General features: G+C 37.3%; 3 protein-coding genes across 5 annotated transcripts in view; all 3 read right to left on the bottom strand.

Annotated features, from left to right (window-relative positions):
* The window catches only part of map4k3b (mitogen-activated protein kinase kinase kinase kinase 3b), a 17076-nt gene extending 8428 nt beyond the window's left edge, over positions 1 to 8648 (bottom strand). For all 3 annotated transcript variants that reach the window (XM_016528795.1, XM_016528804.1, XM_016528813.1), the window contains exons 1-15: positions 8400 to 8648; positions 5015 to 5072; positions 4655 to 4745; positions 3983 to 4047; positions 3830 to 3885; positions 3687 to 3734; positions 3403 to 3445; positions 3245 to 3317; positions 3030 to 3161; positions 2373 to 2435; positions 1400 to 1481; positions 1185 to 1301; positions 739 to 817; positions 564 to 622; positions 439 to 479 (exon numbers count right to left, since the gene is read on the bottom strand). In XM_016528795.1, the coding sequence (XP_016384281.1) occupies positions 439 to 479; positions 564 to 622; positions 739 to 817; positions 1185 to 1301; positions 1400 to 1481; positions 2373 to 2435; positions 3030 to 3161; positions 3245 to 3317; positions 3403 to 3445; positions 3687 to 3734; positions 3830 to 3885; positions 3983 to 4047; positions 4655 to 4745; positions 5015 to 5072; positions 8400 to 8495 (1103 nt within the window). In that variant the 5' untranslated portion in view covers positions 8496 to 8648. The remainder of the gene's footprint in view (positions 1 to 438; positions 480 to 563; positions 623 to 738; positions 818 to 1184; positions 1302 to 1399; positions 1482 to 2372; positions 2436 to 3029; positions 3162 to 3244; positions 3318 to 3402; positions 3446 to 3686; positions 3735 to 3829; positions 3886 to 3982; positions 4048 to 4654; positions 4746 to 5014; positions 5073 to 8399) is intronic.
* Positions 8649 to 9919: 1271 nt separating this feature from the next.
* thumpd2 (THUMP domain containing 2) lies at positions 9920 to 14346 on the bottom strand. The gene is made up of 10 exons (XM_016528830.1): positions 14123 to 14346; positions 13662 to 13794; positions 13105 to 13322; positions 12734 to 12811; positions 12488 to 12540; positions 12328 to 12415; positions 11864 to 11938; positions 11653 to 11767; positions 10398 to 10518; positions 9920 to 10305 (listed from the first exon to the last, which is right to left on the bottom strand). The coding sequence occupies exons 1-10, from the start codon at positions 14294 to 14296 to the stop codon at positions 9978 to 9980; spliced, it is 1383 nt and encodes a 460-aa protein (XP_016384316.1). The 5' UTR covers positions 14297 to 14346; the 3' UTR covers positions 9920 to 9977.
* Positions 14347 to 14889: 543 nt separating this feature from the next.
* commd9 (COMM domain containing 9) lies at positions 14890 to 16628 on the bottom strand. The gene is made up of 6 exons (XM_016528852.1): positions 16546 to 16628; positions 16317 to 16442; positions 15857 to 15996; positions 15729 to 15763; positions 15487 to 15590; positions 14890 to 15286 (listed from the first exon to the last, which is right to left on the bottom strand). Exons 1-6 carry the CDS (start codon positions 16594 to 16596, stop codon positions 15149 to 15151), a joined length of 594 nt encoding a protein of 197 aa, XP_016384338.1. The 5' UTR covers positions 16597 to 16628; the 3' UTR covers positions 14890 to 15148.
* Positions 16629 to 17204: the final 576 nt, after the last annotated feature.

The following is a 17204-nucleotide window of genomic DNA, read 5'->3' as shown; positions in this document are numbered from 1 at the left end:
TATACACACACACACGTTAACGTGGGTGATTCATTTTTCCAGTTTAACGGCGGTAAAAATATTTAACAGTTAACGCAGGGGCGGAGCTAGGGTTGGCCACCCCACTCATAACTGCTGCCTCTTTTTTTTCTTGACAAGAATTGCGTTTATTTAGACGCAGAATATCTTTACGACCACATCAAACAGGAAACTTTTCAAACGCGTACTCCACCTCGCCTCAGCACCAGGCGCTAGGAGTCAAACGAGCACGGAAATGGTACAGGTGACGAGGAGTTTCAGTAGAATTTGTAATTTTAAACTTGGAATGGATTCAGACAGATAACTAATGACCTATTTGTATATCAGCTAACTAGTTGATTAATGAGGTCAAGACTTTTCCTTATTCATTCATTCCTTAGTTTGATAAACTTACAAGTAAAGCATAACACACACACTCACTTGTTATTTCCCAGAATGCTTTGGGGCTCTAATGGTAGATCCTACATGAATCAAAAAGGCAGTCAGACAAGTCATCCAAACAAACACACTAAACAGCAATAAATCAATGGCATAATGTCACAAACCATCTCATGATGCGGTTCGGTTTCTTTTCTCAGAGGCGGGTCGAACTTCACCTTATCAACTAGGAGAGGGACACACACACAGACTTCAGATTTCTCTCTGTGCTTTTAAGTAGGCTGAGAATTCTTGTGCTTATTTCGGTTCAGTGAGTCAAAGGCTAATTGAGACATGACTTACAGTTAATCTCAGACAGAGTCTTTCCATCTCGTGAGCTCCTGCTAGTTGAGCGGATTCGATGCGGAACAGACACGGGAGACTGCAAACACAGAGACCACAAGTAAAGTTTTTAAACTTGAAAGCTAAAACGGCTTAGTAACATACAGTACATACATACATTTTCTGAATATCTGTTACAAGTCCCTAATCTTTCCTCAAGACAACACTGCAAGCCACTGCCGTTATGTGTTAAAACCAATAAACTCTCATGCATTCACATACACACACAATCGCATATGCACACTGCAGCATGGGTAACCGGACACACTTGTACCTGGCAGCTGGCAGAGCCAACTGTCTGCCCTCTCTTAGGATCTACATCTAAAGAAACAACCAATTAGAGATGGTTTCTAACATGGTTTCCCACTGGTTAAAAGGTAAAGAAAGAGTCAGATATATGACATCACCTCTGGGTCAATGTCATCCTCCTCTGCATCACTGTGTGTGCTGTGGTCAGGGTTGTTGGCTTTGTCCAGTAGCTCAATGGCAAGAGTCCGGCTAAGAGGTTGGGTAACGTATGGGTGCTGCAAAAAGAGAGAAGTAATGCAATGAAAAATTACTGAATGATGGTGGATAACTGGAGCCAATCATAAATGTTCTCTAAAGGGAGGGTGGATCTTACCTGCAGTAATCTGTCAGCCGTTGGTCTCTTCTTGGGATTTTTGGTCAAAGCCATTTTCACAAAGTGGTGGAAATTATTTGTCCTTCATAAGCCAAAACAAAACAAATGAGTGTGTTTTATTACAAATATTCTTTACCACAAAAAAAAAAAAAAAAAGTTACTAAAACTTAAAATAATAAAAACTAAATTTGCAGTTATAATTGCAAGCCTTACAATTGAAATTGGGAGGTTTTGAAATGTGAAGTTAGAAATGTGATCAATTATGTGAATTAGTAAAAACCTATTTATATTTTAAGCTATAAATCATCATTTTTAAGTGGGAATACTTTTGTAGGTGAATGCCCTTCCTGTTATGAGTTTTATTTATATTTTATATTTTTATTTTATTTATTTATATTTTGTGGTAACTGACATTTTTCACAGATTCTATCAATAGAGCTTAAGCTGCATTGAACCCATACCACTCCTTTAATATACACAACCATTTAAAAGTTTAGGGTCAGTAGTTTTTTTTTAAAGAAATTAATACTTTTATTCAGCAAGGAGGCATTACATTGATCAGTGACAAAGACATTTATAATGTTAAAAAAAGATTTCTATTTCAAATGATGTTGCACTTTCTATTCACAAAATAATCCTGAAAAAATGCATCACTTACAGCAACTGTTTTCAGCATTAATAATGATAAGAAATGTTTCTTGAACACCAAATCAGCATATTAGAATAATTTCTGAAGGATCATGTGACACTAAAGACTGGAGTAATGGCTGCTGAAACTTCAGCTTTGCCATCAGAGGAATAAATTGTATTTTAAAATATATTATAATTTTAAATTTTAATAACATTGCACAATATTACTGTTTTTACTGTATGTTTGAATAAATAAATGCACCCTTGGTATATGTAAGAGACCTCTTTAAAAACACTTTTGAATAAACTGTACTTTAAATTGTATACATTTACAAACACTTACCACTTTACTTTGTCTTTCAGCTTAGGTGGTTGGAAACTGCTCTTGGTCATTAGGAAAAGTGCTCTGAGAAGGGGAAACACAGCAGAATGGACAAAAAATTTTTTTTTGAAAAGCAGGAGAAAGCTAGAGTGTAAACATACTGAAGGTGTCCTGTGTGACGTATTATTTACTAAATTAATTCATTTACATGTGCAGCAACAAACTACTCATGATGCAGCACAGTGACATTAAAGGGTTAGTTCACCCAAAAATTAGCCCACAAATTACTCACCCTCAAGTCATCCTAGGTGTATATGACTTTCTTCTTTCAGACGAATCCAGTCGGAGTTGTATTAAAAATAGTCTTTGATCTTTCAAGCTGTTTCATGGCACTCAGCGGGTGTTGCATGCATCCCCGGATCCGTGTGAGACATTTTTTTTTTTATGGATGGGCGCTTTTTATTTAACTTCTTTTGGACTGATGCATGCAACACCCGCTGAGTGGCATTAAACAGCTTGAAAGATCAAAGACAATTTTTAATTTAACTCCGACTGGATTCGTCTGAAAGAAGAAAGTCATATACACCTAGGATGACTTGAGGGTGAGTAATTTGTGGGCTAATTTTCATTTTTGGGTGAACTAACCCTTTAAGTCAGTACAAGGCACAGGACACACACCTCATGGGGTGCAAGTCGAACATTGGCGGCTCTAACTCTGCCAGCTCAATAGCTGTGATGCCCACGGCCCAAATATCACACAGCTGATTGTATCCACCTTTCCGTTCAACTGCTGCCACCTCAGGTGCCATCCTGCAGAGAAAGACAGCCCAATGACTAGAATCAAACTATTAAAACAATCCTTCCACACAAGAGACAAAGGAGGACTGACATACCAATATGGAGTTCCAATGAAGGACTTTCTTTTTGCTAAAGTGGCTGATATCTGAGCTGAAACGCCAAAATCAGCTGGAAAGAGACAAACAGAAGGTGTGAGAGTGGAATTCTTATTAAATGCAAGCTCCCAAGGTGTCCACACAAAGTGTTTTCTTACCTAGCTTAACGTAGCCATTGTCCGTCAACAGTATATTTGCACCCTATAAAGCAAGAGAAGAGCCACAGTGAGCAACTGTGAAAGATAACAACAAATTACAACGTCTTTGAAACAATCCTGGTCTCAAGAATAGCATTTTCCAAAAGAAAAAAAAAAACACTTAATCTATGTCAGACTTTTGCATAATATCGGTCAAGTGGGACATGAGTGCTAATTATGTCAACATTGTGTGGAATGGCCTCCTTCAAGTGAGATTTAATTGTGTTTTGACGTCCAGTCTGTACCTTTATATCTCGGTGGATCTTGCCTTTGTTATGGAGATAGTAAACACCCTGAAATGAACACCAAAACCCATATTACTACTTGAATCTATTTAAACTGTCACATATCAGTATTTTTAAACATTAGTAAATGTGTATTTATATACCTGCAGGGTCTCCCGACATACATACGCAATTTGGGATTCTGACAACGGCCCAGTAACTGTTAGAGATAGATTTACAAGTATATGAGAGACACTGCTGAACAGCTCAACATGATAAATGCATTATAAACTCCTGTTTTTGGGGACAATAGTTACCATGGTAAATATCCTGGAGTGAGCCTCCACCACAGTATTCCATGCTGATCCATAATTTATCTCTCCTGAAACAGGGATATTAAGACATCAATTATCAAGTCTTGTCAGACCAATTCTGGCCACAACAGCTTTTTTTTTAAAGAAATCTCTTATGTTTGTCAAGGCTGCATTTATTTGATTGAAAATACAGCAAAACAGTAATCGTGTGAACTATTATTGCAATTTAAAATTACTGTTTTCTACTTTTCCATTTTATATTTTAAAATGTAATTTATTTCTGTGAAGGCAAAGCTGAATTTTCAGCAGCCATTACTCTAGTCCTCAGAGTCACATGATGCTTCAGAAATCATTCAAATGTTTAATGCTCAAGCAAAAAAAATTTTTATTATTATTATCAATGTTGAAAACAGTTATTGCCTAATACTTAAGTGGAAATCCATTTTCAGGATTCTTTGATGAATATAAAGATCAAAAGCACAGCATTTTTGTTTAAATAGAAATCTTTTTTAAGATTATAAAATCTTTGCTGTGACTCCAAATTTTTGAACGGTGATGTGGTGCTAAAAAAAACAGCTGAACTGTACAACCAAAAGCTTGTACTACATTATAAAATGTATAAAACATATTAAATAAAGCCAGAGCCAGTGTTTGACTGCATGTGTGTAAATGTACCTGAGGTAACTGCCAAAATATGCAACAATGTTTGAGTGTTTACAATCTTTCATCATAATAATCTCCTGCTGCACCACGTCAAAGTCCTCTCCTGCAAAAATCAATTGACAAAAAAAAAATGTAATAAAGAAATATGTCAAGTGCCAACAGACCCAAATGTGTAAACTGTGATTCTGCACTAAAAAGTGTGTGAACAACATTCTGCCTGTATTTAAAATGCACGCACAGTCAGACCATTACAATGCATGAACACACCACAGCTGTAATATTTAACTATTCAAGTATAGATTGACAGTGATACGGCACTATCTAGAGGTAGTTAAGCAGCACAGTGTGTGCAGCAGCATTAGGATGGCTCACCTGGCTCTAGTTTGATGACTTTGATAGCAGCCAGTTCTCCAGTGTTGACATTACGAGCCTGGAAATGGAAAGCATAAGAGTTGTGAGTCCATAAGCGCAAAAATTGTGCAATAACATGACTATACTTGTTATATATATCTGACTCACAATAAAGATGGATCTGCTCCAGCAACTCATTAAAGCTAAGAGACATCAAACAGGTTTACAAAACATTTCCCTTATCTAGCACTGTTTGGACATACAGACAGTCTCACCCTAAATGAACACCACTAGTTGGTTAATATTGACTGCAAAAACAAAAAGCAATGTTGTTTAGACTTTTTGGAAAATTTAACCCGTGTGACATACATACAGTTGTCTATGCACATTAAGCTGGTATTTGGAGAAAGTATTTTAACTACTGGTTGACCAATGTGGACTAATGCTTCAACTATCTACTGATCCAGTGGCTGACATACAAAATAAAATTTAAAGACAGCAAATGAGATTGTTTAAATGAAATGAACACTTATTTTAGAAAATGTTGACTGACTCAAAGAACATAGAACAGAAATAGTTCAATATACAATGATATGTCTGTCACAGACTAGTAGAAAGATAAGAAAGATGGCCAAATGGCCAAGGATATCACCTGATGCCCAAATATATTTCCAGATTAAACCACCTGATCGATATATCTATCATAAAAAATAAATTAACATACAGCACCTTTTAATTACACATTATATGTCTGTTATATGCATATACATGCACTACTGTTGAAATGTTTGTAAGATTAAAGATCAGAAAGATTTTCCTTTTATTTTTTTCCTTTAAATATCTTTTATATTAAGATATTAATACTTTTATTCAGCAAGTATGCATTAAATTAATGAAAAGTGACAGTAATATAATTTTACAAACTATTTTCATTTCAAATAAATGCTGTTCTTTCAAATTTTCCACTGTTCTTTCACAGTTTCCACAAAATAAAGAAATAAATAAATATTATGCAGCACAACTTTGGTGCTTAAGAAAGAAATGTTTCTTAAGCATCAAATCAGCAAAATGATTTTTGAAGGATCATGTGACACTGAAGACTAGAGTAATGGCTGCTGAAAATTCAGCTTTGCCATCGCAGGAATAAAACACATGTTTAAATATATCAAAATAGAAAACTGTTATTTTAAATTGTTAAAATATTTCACAATATTTAAGTTTTTGCTAATGTTTTATTTTGCATGTTCTCTCACAAGTTAAAGCACAAAGACACTCACAAAGGCTTCATCTATAAGACCGAACTGAGAGACATCTGTCTGCCAAACAGAAGTGAGGATGATGTCATCAGAGACACAAAGAGAAAGAGAGAGTTCCCTCTCGAGCTTTCACGAGACATCACGGAGATATTTCTCTGTTATGGGAGCTCCTTCCCTTCCAACCTTTCCTGAAGTCCTATTGGCTCCCGCCAGTCCAAATGACTCCGCCTCGGCGTGGGCCAGGCCCAGGCAGGCGACGCAGTAGTCGTGCTGATCCGGCGGCTCTATCGGTCCCGCGCAGATCTTGCAGATTGTTGCCATAGTGAATTCAACAGGTGAAGTAGAAGATTCTGACGTAATTGTCGCGTGCACCGCATTTTATACTGCCTCTCGAGCTCGTCAGTATTTGCATGCGATTTGCATACTTCGCGTCAATTGGCCAGTCATTTGGACTGGCGTGAGCCAATAGGACTTCAGGAAGGGTTGGAAGGGAAGGAGTTCCCATTATGGAGAAATATCTCCGTGATGTCTCGTGAAAGCTCGAGAGGGAACGCTCCGGTTACTATCGTAACCTCGGTTCCCTGAGAGCGGGAACGAGACATCACGGTGGTCGCCGTGTTCGCTGCTCGATCAGCTAAGCTGCGTTCAGTATCAGATTCTGACGTAATTGTCGCGTGCACCGCATTTTATACTGCCTCTCGAGCGCATCAGTATTTGCATGCGATTTGCATACTTTGCGACAATTGGTCAGTCATTTGGACTGGCGTGAGCCAATAGGACTTCAGGAAAGGTTGGAAGGGAAGGAGTTCCCATAACGGAGAAATATCTCTGTGATGTCTCGTTCTCGCTCTCAGGGAACCGAGGTTACGATAGTAACCGGAGCGATTTCCAGCACTTTATCTCAGTTTTATATGGAATTCGATTCAGCATTCCAAGTAATACAGAACAGAAGCAGCTGGTGAAATGTGTATTGATGTTCACAGCGCTGTGATGGCTGTCAAAAGTAGGACAAGGAGAACATCAAATAACTTTCACATGCACACACACACACACACGCACAGTGCCTCTCTGATCGCAGTGAGGCATTTCACTGTCCTGTAATAAATAAGCTCAGAGCTATTTCTACTTTATTAAAATAGCTAATTGATCAATCTAATCTGGAGGAACATATGTAAGCAATCAAAATTATATTGCAAAAATCAACCAGATTTTATAACTGACTACTATAGAGGTAAACCTGGGCAAACGCTTCCAGGGAATTTATGAAACCACATCATATTTTCACACCGCTGGGTAGAGCTGAGGCCCAATTCCAGGTCTACTCTCAGTAGAGTTGGCAGAAAAATATTTTGCTTGTTGGTTTAGTTATTAAGGTCCTACATTTCAGACATGTCAAGATGAACCCATTCAATTCTCCACCTACATCAATGCTCTGATTGAGTGAACGTGTGTGAATTACATGGCATTCACACAACACACACCCTCACCCATGCACACTGTAAAACCCCAGGAAGAGGGAACAATTATGAACAAACAGGATGGACATAGTTGTGGGCAAACACACTCACACAGACACACTTGCAGTTTAAAGTTTAGCCACTTCCTGTCACCAAAGGAAGTAGGACACATTTAATGTTTCTTAAGACCATGATTGCAACTGCCCTCCCCCTTAGATCCTAAACACCTTGCAACAGCTCTCAGTAGTGACCATCTGCCACTGCATAACCTCTGCAACATATTGGTCTATTCTTGCCTTTGTTTGTGTCACATAAAGAGATGCAGGACTTTGAGTTTGACAGCCCTGCACTGGCTCTCTCTGGTGAAATAGACCTGCTAGGCCCTGTGCATTATGAAAACAAAGATCTCTACGCCTTTTCAGGATATTACACCATATCCGAGCGGCAAAATTGCAGCAAAACACAGATACACTCGGGTTTAGAATAAATACACATCTGTTGTCTCCCGCATACACTGGTTAACGTACATCGGTCAGTTAAGTGGCTGTCTTAATCCCTAGTGAGCTAACTTACCTAGACAGCATTTTTGGACACCATATGCGCATTCTGACCGTTCGAAAAGCGTATATGATGACCAAAAATGCAGTCTAGGTAGGTAAGCTTGCTAGGTTCTGAGACCCAGTTGATCTTTACCTTGTACACATCCCCATAGGTTCCGCTCCCGATCCTCTGGATCAGCTCAAAATCCTCCTGAGGGTTTCTGCGCGACAGATCCAGGCTTAAATTCATTGTGCGAGTCCTTTTGCGCCCTCCGGTTTATTTACTTGTCCCCGATGTCAAAAACGGGAGGGGGGGGTGATGATCGCAGAGACATACAGTAACGGAGGGATATGACGGTCCAGTCCCACCGAACTACAACAACCAACAAGGCCTCCTGTGCGCATGCGCAATGCGACTGCCTGACAACACAAACACACTGAAGATGGAGAAATTTCTAACGTTTCACATAATAAAACAGAAACAGCTTGAAAACGTAAACCACGCTTAAAATGTGTCAATTTAATTTTAATAGACAGCAAAAAAAGGTAAGCTAAGAGAGGTAACACAAGCTTTCTTTTCAGGCAAAACATTTAAAACAAAACATAACAGTTTGAAATTATAATAAAATAGATTTAGCCCATAGTTTAAAATTTGGACGAAAAGTTTGGAGTTGTCAAGGACAGTTGTTATTTTTAACTAAATTATAAATAAATAAAACGAAATAATAATAGTAATTTAAATAAATCTGAATAAAATGTACAGTAAATATGAGATGAAAAACTAAAAAAAAAAAAAACTTACATGGACGTGACAGTTGTCATGTTGCACAGCGCCGCAACAGCTAAAGTCTGTCTACACTGGACGACATTGAAAATCATTTGAAATTTGTGTCAGTACATCATAAATAGAAAGCAGCAGCAGTTTACTGTCGGGAATTTGTCGTGCCGCGCCGCGTCTCATCCAGTGTAGACAGTCATTCTATTGTATTTTGTCGCGTCGCGCCGCGCCGCTCACATCCGGTGTAGACAAGGTGTTAGAAGTACTAAAATTACTAAAACTAAATTATAAATTAATTAAACCTATATGCAAATGTTACAAACAAAAACTAAATCAAAAGCAAATTGATTAAAAAAAGCAAAATTACTTGAAACTAAAGTTTTAATAAAAGTAAAAGCTAATTCACAATAATAATAAATACTATAATAGTATATAAATAATGACAAAATAACACTGTTTATAAAGTCTACTTATATAAAGACTATTGATGCTACATTGATGTTACAACATTATACATTCAATGGCAATTATGAGAAACAAAGATGAAATATAAACTTGTGAAATATAATGATAATCATTAGCAATGAAAAAACACTTTTTGAATAACACATTGTGAAAGAGGCAACCAATGTACTACAACAATTATGCGTAAAAGTTGCAATGAAGGTGTTTAAAAAGGCACTGTTAATTCTGAGGAGGGAATAACATTTTTGTTAATCATCATCATCATAACCTCAAAAAAACTCTTGATTTAAGTACTGTGCGAACCAGACTCTCATATCTATACAAACCACAACCGTATTATAATCACTTAAACTTGTAATTTTTAGTAATAACCAAGTTATTTTTAATGAAAGACAATATGAGGATCTTTTAAATTGATTTTATTAGCACCTTGCTCATTTGTTGTAAATTCTCTGATTGTCCACAAAAGCACATCAGGGTGAGCTTATTTCAGTGTGAGAGTGTTTGAGTTTTTATTTTGGTGTAGGTGTGTATAAATGCGTCTGTGCTGCCCAGACTAACCCTGTGTGTCCTCTGTGCTTGTAATGAGCTAATTAATAACGGTGAACTTGACATTTCAGAGCTTGATTTGTGAAATATTAAGGGTTTTGGTGTGTCTGTGCTTTCATTGTGTGTGTTTGAGGGGTCAGTGTTAAGATTATTTGTGTCTAAGGAATTTACATTTTGATTGTGTTCGTGTGTGCAAATTGTCTTCTTAAGCTGTGCAGAAAGCTGCAAACTCAGTAACAGAACAAGATGTCCACCAAAACGAAGTACCCTGAAGAAAGAAAAACACATTGACTATACAACAACAGCCCAAAAGCATGGGTATTTGTAGAGAAGGTATAGACATATGATCATAAAACAGACCTCTCCATCTCTCCCAGTAAGCGTGGCAGTGCAGTTGGCATGTCAGAGCTGCAGCTGAACTTCCTGCCAAAAGGAACATCACACAGCACAGCATCAACTGCCCCATCTGCAAGAGGGATCTCTGAGGAACAAAAAAAGGAGACAAGGCTCTTTTAATTTATATACTGTGTTACATGCACACATTGGTGTCCCAAAAATGCTGAAAATTTACTCAGGCCATCCAAGATGTAAATGAGTTTGTTTCTTCATTGGAACAGATTTGGAGAAATTTAGCATTACATCACTTGCTCACCACCAATAGATCAGTTGCAGTGAATGGGTGCCGTCAGAATGAGAGTCCAAACAACATCACAATAATCCACAACTTGACTCCAGTCCATCAATTAATGTCTTACGAAGTGAAAAGCTACATGTTTGTAATAAACAAATCCATCATTAAGATGTTTTTACTGTAACTTCAAACCGGTGCTTCTGGCTAAAACAAGAGCCCTCTATCCAATAACATTGTTTTCTCGAGGGAAAAAGTCATATTGTCTGAATTAAGAGAGAAATACAGATCAAGCACTATTTACAAGTGAAAACAATCCAGAACAGTTCTAAATGAATATGAAGGTGGATTTTGATGTGAGAGAACACCAGAGGATGTATTTTCACTGGAGGAAGCATTCCTGAGGCTTATGGACTGGTGTTTTGGCCAGAAGCGACGGGTTCAAATAATGATCCTTAATGATGGATTTGTTTCTTACAAATACACAGCTTTTCACCAGACATAAACTGATGGACTAGAGTTGTGTGGATTACTTGTGGATTATTGCGATGCTTTTATCAGCTGTTTGGACTCTTATTCTGATGGCACCCATTCACTGCAGAGGATGCATCGGTGAGCAAGTGATGCAATGCTACATTTCTCCAAATCTGTTCTGATGAATAAAGAAACTTATATACATCTTGGATGGCCTTAGGGTGAGTACATTTTCATCAAATTATCCTTTTTGGATGAGCTACTCCTTTAAAGCCCTAGTTTTAGTGCAGCTAGGCAGTGCTTTGCTGTTATCCAGGCGGCATCAGGATGCAATAGCATGAACATTAACAATATGGTCACACAAATTTCTGAATTGATCACAAATGTTTTCAACCCTGTTTACAGCTGATTTTATTACTGTTCACATGTACACAGAACACCAGAGAGCCGACACAAATTTAAGTAGGCTAAACGGGGTCAGAGATGATGAAAGGGGAGAGAATTTGTCCAAACCCATAGCAGAAGACTGAAGTAGCTGCACTCTTCCTTCCATTCCAGATGCTTTGACATTCTCTGCAGCTTTCTGCAACTGCGACAAGTCTGTATCCATGCCTAGAAATACAGCATTCTGAAGCCATACACAATGTATACAGTTAGTCAGATGTGAATGATGTGTGTGAAAATTTTTTGTGGAGTTTAGAGTATGTGATATGTGTTTACGTACTGAATACTCCTGAGCTGCTTCTAACAACACAGCACCAACTCCACACATTGGGTCTAAAATCACACAATCATTCAGCTGTGGAGAGAGAGTGAGAGAGAAGAGCACAGAAACTATGAAAAGCTATGGTTTCATAGCTTTTATTCAGCAAAGTGACAGTAAAGAGATATTCATAATGTTATAAAAGATTTCTATTTCAAGTAAACACTGTTCTTTTGAAGTTTCCATTCATCAAAATATCCGGGGGAAAAAAGTATCATGGTTTCCACAAAAATATTAAGCAGCACAAGTGTTTTGAACAGTAATGTATATTCTTAATATGCTTGTCAAGATAAGGACTTGTCAGGTATGAATACTTTTCCCACTCTCACTCCAAGGAACTAGAGATGCTGTGTTAATGCTGCTGATTTAATGATTCTACCGTGTATGTGTGCATTTGCCTACTTGAAAGTCATGTTAGACCTCACCTTTTTAGGGCAAAGAGAACTCATGGCCCAGGCTATCGTAGAACGTAACCCGTTGTGTTTCATATAAGATCGACTAGACAGAGGATGCCTGAAGAAAACAACACACTGCATTAGATCTTAAATTGATAGACTTTCAAATGTTATATGGAGAGATACTTACTTCAAGAGAGGGATGCCTACAATGCAATGGTCATCGCTTAAATACACATTCACCTATTTACACAAAGAGACAACCAAAACAGTAACATTTAAACAGTCATAGCTAAACTGATTGTAATCGTAAACATATCAGTGCGTATGTAGTATTTGTTTGCATGCATTTATGCATAAACATTTGAATGCCCGTGGTTCAGTGTGTGTTTATGCACTTATTGTCGTTTTTATTTTATTATTTGAGTGTGCATACCTCAAAAACAGGCTCTCTTAGGTCTACCTTCCACCCAAGATCTTCTTTGATGGCCATCCCAATGATACGACTCAGTCTCTAAACATACACACAGAAACAGTCAGGTTTATGAATGGATTAATATTTTCATCAATATATAATGGCGTCCAAATCTGAGACCACTAATGAAAATGATTATTTTTTAGCATTGTTTATACCAATTGATATTATAATATTGATATTGCATAACAATTTGTATTTAAAAAATGTAAAAATGAGCTTAAATCCTTAACGTGTCTGTTTATTACAAGGTTTAAATTAGACTGCATTTTAGATTGCATTATACAGAGCACATTAAAACATACCATGAAAAAATATTACAAAATAAACACCTGAGAGGTATAAGAGCGGGCAATGACTCCACTACATCGGCAGCTCACTCTGAAGGATGGTGTGTGCAAACTCTCCTCTTCATCCTCTCTCTTTCTCTTCTGTCCACGCTGCTGGCTGCACTGAAGCTCTTGCTGCACGGCTGTCCAGGTTAGGAAAGTCTGCCTCCAAATGTCTGGATCTCCCACAACTCTCTGCTTTATAAGAGCAGCTGCCTTTGCTATTAAAACAAGAAAAGGGAAGATCAGTAAAATGGGCTGCATGTAAGTATAATGTAGTATACTGGTTCTGATCTCTTGAATACCTACAGTAAATAGGCAAATGATGTACTGAAAGCTTCTCACAACCTGCTGACTGAAGTGTGATTTCACTAATGCAAATAAGACTTGCTCGAAGGTTCACAGTACATTCACTAAAATGTTCTCATGGCAGGATGGGCAGTGATTATTTGCACAAGCAGATTTTTGCACATTAAATAAAAGTTGCGTTTTTTTTTTGACTCTGTATGATGTCATCTGTTTTCAACCAATCAGAATAGTGAATTCTCGTTCATTCACACCTGGGTTGTTGGGAAGTGAAACGGGTTCAGCTTTGCGCAGAAGGATAAACAGCCTCTCTGCTGACTTGAGTTGTGTCACGGTTTGTAGATCAGCATTGCTGCAGAAAAAAACTCTACCTGGAATCTGCTCCACCTGACACAAACAAAGCACATAACAAAAACACAAATAACACATCATCATTATGGGAAAGTTGAGCATAGCTATAACAGGTGGATTAATATACACATGCAGAAAATCTTTAGATTAAATTATCTAGTAATTTATGGGCAGATCTTTATAATTAGGACTCTTATTTTACTTTTATGTTCGTAATCACTTACATGCACTCTAGTGGCTGTCTGATGATTGCAAAAGGTTTGGCTAATGTCAGTTTCATAAAACGTTCTATATTTACTTTTGCATAACATTCTTGGTGTGAAATAATGAATAACCTCAATGAAATGCCGTATGATAAACTTACTTGAGTGGCGCAGAGTTTGTGTTGTACCTCCTCGGCCAGCAGCTCCTCCATCCCCGCGCCTGCAGTGCAGTACAGGTGTCTGATCATGACCGCGACAGCGTTACAGTCAGTTTCTTCTTCTTCTTCTGTGGATTTATTGGCGGGTTGCATGTTACAGTCAGTTTTTATGAGCATACACAACAAATACAAGCGGCATGCGACTGTAAACACTAATTTGCTCTTCCGGGTTCACCCGCGTGTCAAAATGAAACCTCCTGCTCTAAATATATGAAACTGTGACAAGCAATATCTTACCTCAGTGTAATTTTTCTAAGTATCTTAGTACTTTCCTACATCTGTTTCCCTTTATTTTTCGCTCTAATTATTTCTTAGTTTGTTATTTTTCCCCTTGGTATTTTTTTAAAAATTATTTTTCAGCCTAGTATAGCCTATTCTTCATTTCAAAAACAATATTGTAAAGGGTTTTGTGATATTTCCCCCCTACACCATGTTGCGGAAACCTTTATTTTGTCATATTTCTCACTTTCAGGAAAGATATTAAAGGTTTACAGCGCCTCTAATGGCCATGCAGATAACACCGAAAATGACTTCCCATGTTGTAGAGCAACTCTTTTAACTCGCACAGAAACAGTATTTAATGTACCTCAGTGGTAAACATGCTAAAAACAGACCAACCTTTCACATATATGCGAACCCACTCAAGCTAACGGAGTATGTATTAGCCCCCAGCTGTATGTCATGCAAGTAAAGTAAAAGTACATAGCAGGTTCATTAAGTCAATTTATTACACATAGAAACATGATTAGCATTTTGTTCAGTTTATTGCTGTGAAAATTTTCCATGACCATAAAAAGTAGTTCTGCAATGGAAAAATGTCAGGCAGGGACCATTTTTATATAACAAAGTTTAATGCAATTCTTTTTCATTTAACGTCCATTGTTTTGTTTTTCATTTTGGACATCCTTCCAATGTCCACCAGTCTGAATGTCCACAGACAGGTGTCGGGGCAACATCTTTTATTCAGATCTACTTCCGTGCCACTGTACTCAGCTGGTCCCTGATGCGACCCAAACCGTCTATCATGGTGTCCAGTGTCTCTTTACTCAGCTCCATTGTAACTGTGGACTCACTTGGACTGCCGCTAATGCAAGGAGTGTCCTGGAGCTACAGCAAACACATACACAGAGTTGTGGGAGTGCTTTTGAAGGATTATTAAAATATTACTTTAAATCTTAAATAAAAATATTTACATCAGTTGAAAGAGGTTTTAAACCAATATTTTATTCTTATTACAGATACATATCTTTATACATATCTGATGAGCATAAATATAAATTACAGCACATAATATGCCTGTAGCTTACTTTCATTTGCAACAGACAAGTTGGCACAGCCATACGACTCAAGGAGTCTGAAGCCGTTTTCATGTCCACTCGCCACTCCAAATCCACCAGCTTTGGCAGTGAGACTATAAAAACACATATGTCATAACTTCACAGCACCAAAATGGTTTCATTATGGATCACAAGCATAGAACACATTGTCATCAACCATCTTGTGATACGATGAAAACTATTGTCATCTCATTTCGAGATATCACACTCACTTTGACTGGATAAAGCTTCATTTCTCCATGTGACACTAAAAATATTCACACCAAAAATAGGTTATAAACTAGTCAGCAGGGTAAATTACTCAAGTAGATTTCTGTAAGGATATGAGAGATATATCCACCTGTTTTCCAAAAGAATTTTGGTGATCAGATTCTTCAGGTTTGAGTGGAATGATTCAGGGAAAATTGACAAGATCTGTTCTGGAGAGGTTAAATTCTGGTACACAACATGATGCGAGAGCATGTGAAAAGCTGTCAGCAACTGTAGATGAATAAAAATAAAGGAAATATTAACACCAATAACATTTAAATGCTTTTGTATGCTATAATGAACATTAATCCATTCAATCCCATCATCGGTAACATTTGTGACTAAAATTTACTTTTGAGTTAGGTCACATTTGTGACCAGTAAACATTTTGAATAAATAACTAATTGATTCACATCACACACACACACTTTGATTATCGGACACTTTTTCAACCAAAATACAACCGATTAAAATTGTAAACATAAAACACACATCTGATGTCTCGGAGCTGGAATATTTATAATCAAATAGATTAAATGGCACGAACCCACCTGCATCGCTTCACTATTGGAAACAGAAAGAGCATTAGCAGTTTTTTCTACTATAGATTGACACTTGAAGGCTCCGGTTGGGTAACTCTCTGTGCAGATCTGCCGAACTGCATCTTTAGACGGAGCCTGAATGAATAGTAAATAATGACAGAACACACTAAAGCTCAGTCAAGTTAACGGGCACTGACACACTGCATGTAAGTAACTGATAATATATTATATTGCATACCTTTAAAAGCAGCTGCAAAGCAGTGAACTGCTCCTCTGTAAGAAAAGCCATGTTTCAGTCTGAAAGTCGTTGTCACGTGAATTCACGACAGAAGTGTCAAAATAAAAGACCCTACGCGGAAATATCTAGTAATTTGGAGACGCTAATGCCAGTACTAATTTTGAACTAGACGTGGTTTACTTCGTGATATATATTTTTTCTGACAGGCTTTTAAGATATCCTTTCATAGCTTTCTAATGTTCTCGAGGGGCACAAGTGCTCCAGAAGTCTCCTCCTGACTGAAAAGCTTTTAATATAAAGTACTAGAGACATTGTGCAACTAGTCGTGACTGCTTAAAAAAAGCTCTTTAGTTGCCATGCACGAAACGCACGTATAGAGGTGATATTAGGAACTAGCAAATGAATCATTAATATTTACAGTATACACGTATGCACAGTAAACATTTTAAATTAACCAAATACTCAACATGAATGCTGTATCAACTTTTAGAAGTTTAAAATATTTTAGAGTGAACACTGAACCATTTTTAAACGAATTAACCATAAAAAAACACTTAAATACTAGTCAACTATATCCAATATATAGTAATGGAGTCACAGAAATATTTAAATCAAGACACCATGTTTACAACACCAATATGCCATTTGAAAAACACCAC

The sequence above is a fragment of the Sinocyclocheilus rhinocerous genome, unplaced genomic scaffold (assembly GCF_001515625.1).
Source record: "Sinocyclocheilus rhinocerous isolate Xijiao unplaced genomic scaffold, SAMN03320098_v1.1 scaffold432, whole genome shotgun sequence".
Taxonomy (NCBI): domain Eukaryota; kingdom Metazoa; phylum Chordata; class Actinopteri; order Cypriniformes; family Cyprinidae; genus Sinocyclocheilus; species Sinocyclocheilus rhinocerous.
The sequence above is the reverse complement of the archived record's forward strand: the minus strand, read 5'-3'. Positions and strand labels throughout refer to the sequence as shown.

Coding starts and splice junctions, on each gene's coding strand:
- thumpd2 (XM_016528830.1), bottom strand. CDS start 14,296: ATGCTCATAAAAACTGACTGTAACATGCAACCCGCCAATAAATCCACA. Junction 13,323..13,661: donor TTCACTTCCCAACAACCCAG/GTGTGAATGAAC, acceptor TTGTTTTAATAG/CAAAGGCAGCTGCTCTTATA. Junction 10,519..11,652: donor ACTTCAGTCTTCTGCTATGG/GTTTGGACAAAT, acceptor TTTGTTCCTCAG/AGATCCCTCTTGCAGATGGG.
- commd9 (XM_016528852.1), bottom strand. CDS start 16,596: ATGGCTTTTCTTACAGAGGAGCAGTTCACTGCTTTGCAGCTGCTTTTA. Junction 16,443..16,545: donor CTTTGCAGCTGCTTTTAAAG/GTATGCAATATA, acceptor CTATTCATTCAG/GCTCCGTCTAAAGATGCAGT. Junction 15,764..15,856: donor AAAATTCTTTTGGAAAACAG/GTGGATATATCT, acceptor GAATATTTTTAG/TGTCACATGGAGAAATGAAG.